The sequence below is a fragment of the Dermacentor variabilis genome, chromosome 4 (genome assembly GCF_050947875.1).
Source record: "Dermacentor variabilis isolate Ectoservices chromosome 4, ASM5094787v1, whole genome shotgun sequence".
Taxonomy (NCBI): Eukaryota; Metazoa; Arthropoda; class Arachnida; order Ixodida; family Ixodidae; genus Dermacentor; species Dermacentor variabilis.
Window position 1 is genome coordinate 169,017,673 of NC_134571.1, and position 12,196 is coordinate 169,029,868.

A 12,196-nucleotide genomic window follows, 5' to 3' on the forward strand; every position below is an offset into this window, starting at 1 on the left:
CTAGCAGCCGCGAACAGGGTGCGGAGAAAGCCTCTGTTTGAAAAGAGCGCGTTCCATGACAAGGAAACTTTGCGCTCCGCTTGTGAGGTCGACGCGTCGCACACGATGGGAAAATATGGTGCAGATATTCATAGCAGCGTACTGTATAAGCGAAATGTGTTTTTTTACCAAGCTCGAACGGTGGTGGTTCATGGCCCCTTTTTTTGTTAAAGGGCGACGCGTCAAAACTTGCATGTGAACACACCTAACATCAACTGTAGAGTGATCACCCAGAAACGCACCTTGTATCTTGGCGTAGAGGCTTGAACCGCGACTCCATTGTTTCGCCTAGTTTCGTCACAGCTGCCCTCCGTGCATGTATTTAGTTGAAAGTCATATAGTCACGATATCCGCCCGTCCTTAGCCTTTCATCTCAGACTTTTTGACGCCTAAGCTCACATAGGAATGCTAACTTAAACTGGTTGGTACAATATGAAGTTAAACCGCATTGTAGCGCAAGAGACGGGGCAGACAGAAGAAGGCAGCGCTTCGGCCATTTCCTTCTGTCCGTCCTGTCTCTCACGCTATTATTCGATCCAGTCTCACATCACAGTCACCTGGTATGGAGAGTGCGAGGGCATATGACAACAAAAATGGCTTCGTGATGTCGTGATGTCATGGCCTCATGTAAACGATCATGTTTGCCGTGCATCTCCAAGCTCAAAAAACAGTGTAGTTAGGTCATCTCTACACGTGCTCTAAATGTTGGCTTTATTCGCTGCCGACTCCAATTTTCCTAATCAAATAAACGTGAACGGGGACATGCACTTCTTACGCCAAACCAATGTGAATTTAATATAGTGTATATCTGTAGAGAAATCATAATGCTAGGAAATGCTTGATGCAGCATTTTCAGTCAAAATCTCAATAAATTACGTAAATTGCGAAAATAATTTATGTACTTAAACAAATGGAGTACAATGTGGACGTTTCCGTGCCTTTGCACATTAAAATACATCGCAGTTGTCCAACCTGCCTCTTTTGGAGCATCTGAAGGACAAATGCGTGTGTGTGTTTGCACCTTATGTCAAATGGTTACAATGTTTATGAGTGTTTGCAAAAGCTGTACTCAAAAAAAGAAAGAAGTCTATTCCAAAGCTGCGTCAAATAAGTCCATTTACAAATATTCCGTTTTGACAGCGGAGCTGTTGGACGCTAGGTTCCGCCATTTTGTGTGCGTAGGCAAAAAATATGGCGGCTACCGCGGGGCTAAAAGAGCTAAAGCATAAAGCAAAAGCTTATCGACGGGTATCGGCCAGCTGCGTTTCATTGCGAGAAGTATCACAATGGGTGATGGATGACAGCATTTGCATTGCCGGGGCGCAGCAGGTGCGTCTAACGCTCCATTTGTCAGAACGGGGTGATGGATAGCAGCTGCCGCGCACCGCCGTTGACACAAAAGAGAGTGGTGGCAGGTTTTGCGCAACTATGCGGTAGCGTATCGAATATCCTTGTGATAAAAAAATCCTAATAAAGAAAGTAAAACCGGAATAGACACTGTTCCCTATGGATTGCCATTTTACGCCATGCGCTCCGCATGCCAACGACGTAACCCTACCTCAGTTCCCTTCCACATGTGCAATGGGTAGGCCGCGTGCGGTGAGGACGGCTGAAGAACGGGCAGCACGAAATACGGACGAAGATCCTGCCGCAAGCGCCAAGCGGATGCGCTATCGCGTTGGCGCCAAAGTGACGGCGTGGCCCTTTACGCCCTATGTCTCACTGACTACTGACGAGGTCGTTGCCACGGAGTGTGCCGACGTGAGTGCCGTGCAGACTCAGGACGAAGCCGTTGTCACAACACTCTAAGGTCGTCCCGGCACATCCGAGACAGACATGTAGAACTTTATGGTTGACACCTTTGGTTGTCTCACCCCTATCGACTCCCATCGTAATCGTGGGTTATTTCAACATAGACGTGTCTCGGCCAGATGGAAAGTAGTTCGTGGCGTTTCTCCTGGAAAGGTTAGGCATTCAACGTTACATAAGCATCAGTGTGCCCATGACGCGTCATCGACTGTGTATAGACTTCACAATGGCCAAGAACCTTTCCAATGTCACCGCAGGGCCACTGCCCGTGTATCACAGCGATCATAAAGCGATGGTCACCTTCGGGACCAAATTATAAAGGAAAGGTTAAAAACAAAAAAAAAAAGCATTGAGCATGGAATTTTGCAAAACAAGAAAAATCTTGAAAGAAAAAAACAAAATTTGCTGGTGTATGTGTCTTTTAGTTTCAATCAACCTATTTATTAGCAACATATTTTTAACCATATATTGAGCTGCACTGGTCCTCCACCTTCACAAAGTGGAATATCTCTCAATTTTGTTATGTGAGTGTTACCGTGCGTGACGTATGTTTGCTGGTTCTTTTCTTTTCTTGTTTCACTTTGCAATTTTCAGTAGTTTTCTTAAACAAAGTGCTGTCGTATATAAGACTCTATTTCCAACCACGGCAATTTTTTTAATGCAATAAACCTAATCAAAGTCGGTGCAGTCGATGCCAAGCAAGACAATTTGCTCGTTCTTGCAGGAGTTTCCCAGCTTCGTCGTATCATACTTTTCCAGTACACAGGAAAAGTTCACTGACAGTGTGGTGTGGTTCAATTGTGTTGTCGTCACCTTGCAATTAGCGCGAGAGGGTCTGTAGGAGGTGCCTTGCAGTACCGTTGCTTATGAGATTTGGGGCTTTCGCACCAATCTTGAAACCCAGTGTTCAGTGCTTGTAGTGTCCACGAAAGTTGTTTGCTTTCGCGTGTTTTTGGCTCTGTGGGGACTAATTTATGCACCAAAAGCAACCTCATACAATTAAATAATGCAGAGCGTCTTGCAGCATCCACCAAATGCACTTCTTTGATTTATTTCAACGGACATTTTATTTGCATTACGTGCGTGTACCTATGTATGTGAATGTACATTCAATACAGTGGGCGCAAAATGCTTGTTATGAGGTCGTAAACCTTAGGCATGCTGAAAACAGCAAATCTTTCTCTAGGTGCCAGCGAAATGGTAAACCTTACCGCAACAACTGAGTCATACCTCAACCGAACCGTCAGGTACGGCTGGAAATCTTGGGGCCTTGATGGAACTTACGAGTACTGGACGCGCCGCCACTACAGCTACAATGAGTAAGAGATTTGTCTTTGTTACCACTACTTAAGAAACGCATTTGACCTATCTAGACCATGAAGCGTTTGCCACATCAATGAATATGTTGAAATGAAGTATTCAAAACCGCGGTGCACGCTTTGCCTTATGCAATTATTCTCGCTATGCAAGTATCTCTTCAATGAATCAATCTCTTAACTTACCTGATCTTTCGTCACGCCGAAAATATTCCCGTCTCTCCCTTTTTCACAAAGTTTTTAACTTGAACCCCTTTTTAAAAGAAACCCTTCTTGCCCCTCCGTCTTATATTTCGGCCCGCACTTACCAAAGCCTTAAAACCGGGGTGCCATTGTGCCGTACGAGCCGGTACAGGGACTCATTCATCCCTAGGACAAGCACGGACTGCAATCGCCTTCCCGCACCAATCGCACTCATCACCGACTCTACCAACTTCAAGACCGCTGTTCAGAATGGCTGTTGTTAATATTTTTTGTTAGTACTTTTTGTTTGTATTTTTACTGCATTACTTCTTGTTTTGACTCCACTCCTTTCTGTAACGCCTTCGGGCCTTGAAAGTACGTAAAATAAATAAATAAATAAATAAATAAATAAATACCTGTATTCACAAGTTTTCAAGTGTTCACCATTGGCTAACTCTAGTGGGCGAAGAATAAAGCAAAATATTTGCTGCTTTTAGCATCAAGTTACAAGAAAGCCACGCATTATTTGGCCCTATACTCTGTGGATCACTGTGTTCAAACGTTTTGCATTAAGCCATGTGGGGGTGGTGGGTTGTAGCAACAGGTGGATCTAGCCTGGCAATCAAGGCCAGCAAGTGCTTCACACGAGTGTCTCTTTCAATATCACTACGACGTTTCACCAGACGTTTATCAAACCAGACTTTCTCACGCATGCAATAAGGAGACGTCCAGTTTCTTTGCAGGCTATAACTGATCCTTCGGGGAACAGAAGGTGTTGCATGAGCGCATGCGGAATGTACTTTTCTGCAGGTTCTCCCGGAGAGCGTCTCTTTCATCTTAGAATTTAGGGCACAACCACAGGAACCGTTGTATGTCTCCGGTAGCGTCAAGTCTTAATTAGTGTATATACCGTGCTATTTCTAGCATGAAGTGTTGGCCTTATGTTCAGCGATAAAGAAAACTGAATAAAGGCAGTGAAGCGATTTTTCGGGATGCTTCATCATCAATGCCACCGCGTTCGCCTCCTGGATTGACCGCAACTTCAAGACAAACTTTTCCGAACCAAAGCGCATCTTGAAATCTTTAAGTTAACATTATGTGAAGCAGTTAATCAAATGCTAAAAACGTTTCATTTCCTTACTGCATCTTTACCGTGAAGGAAACCGTCGCACGTTCTTGGACACTCCCGCACCCATGCTACGCATTGTGACACATGCGGCGATCCTCCCGAAGAGCTTGCCAGCGCTGGCAGCGATAAAAATGTAGTTGCCATTGTGGTCTAATGTACATAATACATAAAAGCTGCAATAAAGGAGAAAAAAAAACGATTGCTGCCTAATGGTTATAGCGTCGGACTGCTCTGCTGGGGTGCCGATGTTCGACCACATCATAGGGCACGTGATTCAATTTTATTTTAAATATGACCCACTCGGCAAAGCAGCAACAGCAGCAGCCAGCAGTCGCAGCAGTGCGACACTTGAACACTGCTTCAGATTATACTCCTGAACTTACCACTTCATAGGCACTTTGCCATGCACATAAAATTGTCTTCGTCTGTTTATATATTAGCTTCTATAACCTGCGATGCGTATGCCTTGACTCCGTCTCACAAGTCATTTGCAGTTCCGCCGAATGTACGAGACGTACAAAAACAACATCCTTGCGCAGCCTAATGTTGTTCCGGGCGTAACTGTCTGATTATTGACAGTCTAAGAGAGTTTTGTTTTGTTTGGTACAAAATACGTTAGTGATATGTGCCAAATCGGGACCTTCGCACATGCACGTCGTATACCGCGAATTCAGCCGCGGCTGTGCAGACAATGCGGAGATGATGAACACATCTCGACGGGCATTCGACCTTTCTATTGGCTAAGGCGTCCTGCAGCTTGCACAGATCTGCAAACGATTTCTGTGATTGAGTACAGGCTACAGCGCTCCCGAAACCTCGAACAAATCTAACACCGCCCCTGCCCTACCGGCCAATCATGACAAGTACGCGATAACTCGGTAGGTACCGCGTCCACGCGGCAGCGTTACATTGCCAGAGGAGCACAAGTTCGATCCCCTAGTTTCTGTGGGAGGGAGAACGTTGCCTACATCAGTGAGCACTAGCTGTTTTGTATTCCTTCGCTATATAGTGAACGTGATGATAAGAATTGAGAACTTCGTTAGGGGAGGAGACAAACGCGCCGACACGGCTTTTAAGACAAACCAGTTCAAGCTTCGAAGTGGAAAGAAGCGGTGTCATAGAAACTTATTGCGGGATTGTTTTTTCAAGTAACACCATAGCCGGTTTCTTGCTTTTTGAGGGCTAAGCTCATTGTCATAGGATAAAAAGATGCAGGGACATGCAAATGGGAAAAGAGGAGGCATTTATATGCTGCAGAACAAATTAGGAGTCTACTACGGGGGGAGTGGAGGGGGGGGGCGCATTGCACTGGAATGCTAAAATATTAACCCTGTCAGGAAAGAAGGGAAAATGCACTTTTCAGAGGCGCTGGCTTTCAAACTAATGAGGGCGTTAACTGGCGAGCAATTTAAGTAAACAAGAGATATTTAGAATATGGGTAGAAAAAAACAGGGCGAGATGGAGCGGGGATTTTACAGGCAGACGTAACTTCGCAAACTAGAGATATATATTTATTGAAGTAAAGAAATGAAGTCACAGTTTCGCCCGACAAGGCATGCACCGATTGCGATAGCAAACAAGTAGACAGGTAAACGAAGTAATGATAGTATTTTATCTGCTGTGTAATTTTATAAACATTGGCTTACTAACTAAATTAACAAGTGTGGTATCACGCGCATGCAAACTTGAGCGCATCTCACTCGATGACCGGGCACACTCGCTGTCAAAACGCAGGAACTAAGTGACCTTCGTGCTTGCCTCGCGCTTTAACGGGAACTAAGCGGCGAGAACACAGCGCACACGAAGCTATCAGCACTCGGCGCACTCTCTCGCCATTGGAGATCGCTTTCATGATAGGCCCCGCGCGTCCGCGCCATACGCAGCCGCCGCCGGAGTAGAACCCCCCTCCCCTCCCCCGGTGCCTTGTGCTCCATGAAAGATGGTGCGCTTACTCTCCGCTTTCCTTCCTTGCGCGATCAGCTCGCCCTCGCTCACCCTCACTTGCTTTCACTCGCACGTACAGAGTACGGCGCGCGGCGACGATGTTATCGCACTTGGATTTTATACGGAATATTATGGCGACGCGACAACGACGTGGGAAGTGCATATAAAGTTTCCATATAATTGCTATTGCAGTAAAATATCAAGAAGAGATGAGTGAATGGTAGAGTTTAATAAATATAGTCAAACTTGATTGGCTCAAACAGGCTATAGGCGACTACAGATCGCCACAGCGTTACAAAACGGTCGCTAAAAACCATCATAAGCCTGTAGCAGCTGCCACGCTTAAGAGCACCTGTGCCCTCTTGCAATGCCGAGATAACTGTGAGCTCTAGGAACCGAAATAACTTATGGTGTCTTTATTGGACTCTCCCTGCGCCGCACTATCAAGGAAGTTTACCTCCAGCTCCGTCTCGACAAGCGCCTCTACCCTCCCCCTCATCCATCACTCACTGTGCCGGAGGCTCGCCTTCTGCGGCACATCCAAATGAATGCACTGGTAACCCCTTCCCGCCTCTTTCTCTATCGCTATCGCTCCGACCCCTCCTGTCCCAACTGCCCCTCTACTTATGCAGACCTATCCCATTGCCTATTATACTGTCCGGCTGCTCAGCAATCAAGTTCCTATCCTCCCCCTTCACTTTCCATCACCACCTGGCTCGACTGGCTTGGCGCTGAAGGTGAAGAAGAACAGCGTCGACTGGCCACCCAGGCGGTCGATATGCTCGGCCTGTAATTTTTGGCTGAATAAAAGTCTTATACTACTACTACTATTGGGCTGCTTATTACAAAGTGGCACACTTGAGCACACGAGTTTGAGACGACCGCTGGTGGTTTTCGCGATGCTGGCACGGTGCTAGTGGCCAGCGATCTCCGTTTGTTCATTTGGGGCGCGACCGGAGATATTTTGTTCGATACGCGTTCTGTTCAGTTGCTTCAGCGTTACAAAGTTGCAGTATGCAAAATTTGTGACAGCGGGGCGGAGAGAGCAGCCAATCAGGAAGCGGTGACCTTCCCGGAAGTTTACTTCCGTCGTTTGTCGTCTGCTTGCAGACAGTATACTACAAAACCAAATGTTTCTTGTCTTCCAAATGTACGAAATCTTTATTAAAAACATGTATTTTTTCTTTTCAAGCCCAAACACGTTTTCAAATAGTAGTACGTGTGACTACTGCAATTTATAACTATTAGTTTCTTTGCGTCGTCCCTAGGTGGTGTCGCGCACAGCGAGAAGAAAAAAGGAAAAAAAAAACGACGGGAAGAGTGGCGCTCTTTTCAAGACTCAGCGACAACGTTCCAGTGGCTCGCTGGCACCGATGATGGGGTCGATTTCTTTGTACAACCAACGAATTATTTGTTTCGAGAAACAAAAACGACGCCGGAATTCACTTTCTGCCATTTCTTCAAACGCGTTTCGCACCGCCGCCCGCTCTCCTCCTTCCTCTAGAAATGCCAGCGCAACAACCTAAGTTCCCAACGGAAGCGCCATTTTCTCGAATTAAACTATGGATTGGATGCAAACGTGCCCTGCCGCAGCCGCCTGTTGGATCCAATCCAATCCACCAGACGCGCCATGCGAAGCCGTATGATCGTTCCAAACTTCCCGGCTTTCGTCAGGTTCGGCGCCTAGCAGACGAAATGCTCGGTGGGACGATGATTGACAGGAGCGTGTCGCCATTTTGACGTGACCAAAAACGTGGCCGCGCCCCACGGCTGGCGATGTCGGCGCGGAGTAGGCCAATAGCGCGCGCCGGTACCCGAATGAACGCGCCGAACAACCATCTCCGATCGCACCCCTGTAAAAGTTGTCATGTGCTGTTTTGTCTATAAGGTCATGCACACATTTGGATGTTCATCAACCAGCAGATGCAGAGAGGACTGAGGTCACATTTCAAAGTCGCAAAGAAGAGAGGACATGAGCAGTGGAAGAGGTCGTTGTAGAAAACTGCGCACCGCACGTCGCTGAGACATTAATTGACTGCATGGAATGCATTTGGAAGTAGCCAGATCGGTCCTACAGTCTATCAACCATCTTGAGTGAGGATACAACCTCACGAGAACGGCACCAAAATGGCGAATTGGCGAATGTGTAATTAAACGTTCAGTCGGATACAGAACTTGACATCTTCAACCGATGTTCGAGCTGTTCACTATACTGCCGCATTTTTATGTCGAAAGAACATTAAAAGTAATTACAAGAGGTCTTTTGTTACTGGTGCCCGTCATACAACTTGGGCCATGGGATGATGGGACAGAATTCGTAGCACTGTTATTGCTACGAGAAAACTAAATATAGGTGATTCAACTGTCTGGCGCTGCAGAAAAAGCAAAAATTTAGTACGGCTTGTCGGAGAATTTTCTCGAACGGTTGTTTCCATTTTAATGCTGTAGCAACCATATGGACACTCGAAGCGCGCTCAATGTTGTGCATGTGCGGTCCGTGCCCGGAGGTTCAGAATATCTCTATAGATGCGAGCGACACGCCGCGTGGTTGGACGCACGAACGACGAAGCCTAGCTCGAAGATACATCGTCACACTCTCAATCGGTTCTGTAGCAGAATTACGGCAGCGTTCACCCAGTGGCTGCTGGCATGACGATTGCGCACGCTCACACTAGCTTGAAAATCCGCAGGGCCAGCAGGCACACTGCCGATCCGCGACAGTGCGCCAGCTGCCTAATTTCGGTCCCAGAGATGTGGCGGATGTCTCTGGAAAATTCGGAAATAAAAGAAAGCCGCAGAAGATCTTCTTGAAGTACGACGAACTGTTCTTTAAAACGAAGGTTAACGCCTTCTTGTCAGTCAGAATGTAAAAACTACAGGCTTCAAGAAAAGAACGTAAATACTTCACAGCGCAATAGATGACCAACACCTCCTTCCCGAAGGTGCTATAGCGAGCTTCTGTAGGTTTCAGGCGCTTTGAGAAGAAGTCCAGCGGCCTGCATTCTGTGCCATCGTGCTGCTGTAGTATTGCACCCACTGCCGAGGTCGACGCATCTACCATAAGGCAAGTTGGCGCGTCGGGCAGCGGATGCATCAGCACACTGCAGTCGTCAACCGCAGTTTGACTTCCTGGAAGGAGTGTCCGTGCTCCAAGGACCAGTGGAAGGTAGGCGGTTTTTGGAGTCGCGACGCAGCAGGTCAGTAAGCTGCTGAACAAGTTGAGCATCGGATGGTATGAAGTGCCTGAGGAAATTTATGAGCCCCAGAAACTCGTGCAATTTTCGGAAGGAGGTTGGAGAGGAGAAGTCCTCGTTGGCCCGCACCCGTGATTACAGTGACTTGGTGCCTTGGGGTTAAATGCGATGGCCGAGAAACTCCAGGGATTCAACTCCGAAAATACATATTCTGAGGCTTTAGGACCACGCCGTGTTCATCCAGTCACTCAAAAAGGAGACGAAGGTGCTCTTCGCGCTCTTCGTCTGTGTGACGCGCAACGAGAATGTCGTTAAGATACAGAAAATGAACGGGAGTCGACGCGTTACCTCGTTCATGAACCTTTGAAAAGCATGTGCCGAATTATTCAAACCGTAAGACATACGGATAAACTAAAATATCCCAAATAGAGTAGTGACTCCTATCTTCAGAGTGTCGCTGGGTTTTACAGCGAATTGCTGGTGCGCGCTCGTCAAATTGATCTTGTTGTATGTTTTGGTTCCTGCGAGACGAGCGCCGAAGTCGTGTATGTCGGGAAGGGGCTCTTGATTCGAAGTAGTGACGGCACTCAAAGCTCGGTATTCATCACGAGGCTGCGAGTCGCCACTGTCCTGCTTTGGAACCATACGAAGTGAAGACCAATTGCTGGAGGAAGGACGAATAGCGCCGAGCTGAAGCATGTGTTCGAACTCGCAGCGGGTGATTTCCAACCTCCGTCTAGCGATCCTCCATGGCCGAACGGTGACAGGTGTGCCGGTGGTGGTGATGTGATGCGTCATCTTGTGCTTCACGGGCAGTGCATCGTTTCGGGGCCTCGTGAGTTGTGGGTACTCAGCAAGTATCATCTCGTACCTTGAGACCGGCCGAAACGTACGGATGCCAGATGAGGTGAGGTTAGTGGGACTTCCCCCTACTCTCAGGACTGGGAAGCAAAGTAGGCCTTTGACCCCCCACCCCTCACTTCTGCAAACCGAGAATATGGTGCCTAGAGTCCCGGCCACAATCACTCGAGTCGACAAAAAGCCGCTTGAAGCCCTGATAATGGGAGGCTGGGATCTTTACCAGCGGAGTAGATTGGTTTACAGGGCACTAATCAGCGGTATGTCTGTAGCATACACGGTCTGCTCGGTTCCTGCGGGTGAATTTGCCCATCTCTACAAGTCTGTAGTAGTCTTTCAAGACATGACCTAGGCATTGATTCGGGCTACTTGGTCTGTCATTCTAGGAGCCTCAGTAGTAATTGAGGTAATTCCCAGGAAAATAAAGACAGCTTTCTTTTATTAGGCCTGAAAAGTTCACACGGGGAAACTAGAGGCTGCGCGAAGCATTTGTTTCTCGCTGCAAGGGTTCTTGAACACGTAAGCATCGTTACAGCGAGCTTTAGTGGCCATTGAGTGATATGTGTCTATATTTTCTTGTGCGTGGATGGCACCTTGTATGGTTGTCAGGCAACAGTTATGTGTGTGCGGGGGGAGGGACGAATGATCGTGCCCCCAGGGTCAGAAGTGAAAGGAAAAAGGAGGCTGTTCACCCCCCTCCCCCCACCACACACACTTGTGAAAGCGGGCACTGTCGGCTCCAATAAAACTGAGAAGAGTTGGCATATCTGATAGTTTCGGCCACATAGTTAGTATTTCTTTGTTAAGTATCCTCTGCTTGGGCTGCAATGATTCTTTTTCGGGCATCACGGCCAAGCGATGTAGCAGATGACGCTCTGCTGGCCGCACTAGCAGTTAGCATAGCGGTGCGAGGCGCCTGCGGGATGTGCCTTGCAAGCCGGAATAGCTTAAACATCTGTCACTGGGCAGCCCAAAAGAAGTTTCTTCTGCCACCCCTTGCATCATCCCGTGTTAGTTGGGGCCGGCTACCTAACCAGCTTTGAAAACACGAAATGAGTTTTGCTTTTTGGAATTTACCCGCATTTAAGCGGTTTTGTTATTTTCGCGATCTGGTCGGTAGATTTACTGACCTTTTTGTTTGTTTACAGCAATGTTGTCTATTTAGCAATGAGCGACTTTTTTAGTGACTTTATTGAACAAATGGCGATATCCTAACCACCTGTAAATTAGAAAGGTTGCTTAAAAAATGGCCTACTAGAACGTCGTTTACACGCAAATGGCCGAAACCTATGGTACTATGTCTCGACCCTGGGAATATGATGAACTCACGGCTTCGTTAACATTGGTAACCTTCACATTGTGATTGTGGTTCACAGCACAGTGGTCATCTAGCGCTCACACTGTGCTCGCAAAATTGAAGTTTCTTTATTATTTACAAAGCCTATTTGAATGCGTTTAAACGGGGCGGGTTCAGCGGTGTCACTAAATCCATTCGATTGGTAGACGTGCGCAAGCGTCAGAGAGCTAATTTACCGAAACCAAATAAATTAAATATCGTGTTCAGATTTAGAACACAACATATCTACTGCGTTAAACAGGAATAAATAGAAGAACGGCGGACCTCATTCACGCGCGACTGATCAAATCGCATCCTTTTGTCACGGCTTTCCTACCAATCAGTACAACACGGCGGCTTCCATGTAGTACAAGGGAAAAATTTATTT

General features: G+C 47.1%; 1 protein-coding gene across 2 annotated transcripts in view; it reads left to right on the top strand.

Annotated features, from left to right (window-relative positions):
- The window catches only part of LOC142578059 (uncharacterized), an 85,526-nt gene that overhangs the window by 44,838 nt on the left and 28,492 nt on the right, over positions 1 to 12,196 (top strand). For both annotated transcript variants that reach the window (XM_075687475.1, XM_075687476.1), the window contains exon 5: positions 3,035 to 3,167. In XM_075687475.1, coding sequence (XP_075543590.1) covers positions 3,035 to 3,167 — 133 coding nt within the window. The remainder of the gene's footprint in view (positions 1 to 3,034; positions 3,168 to 12,196) is intronic.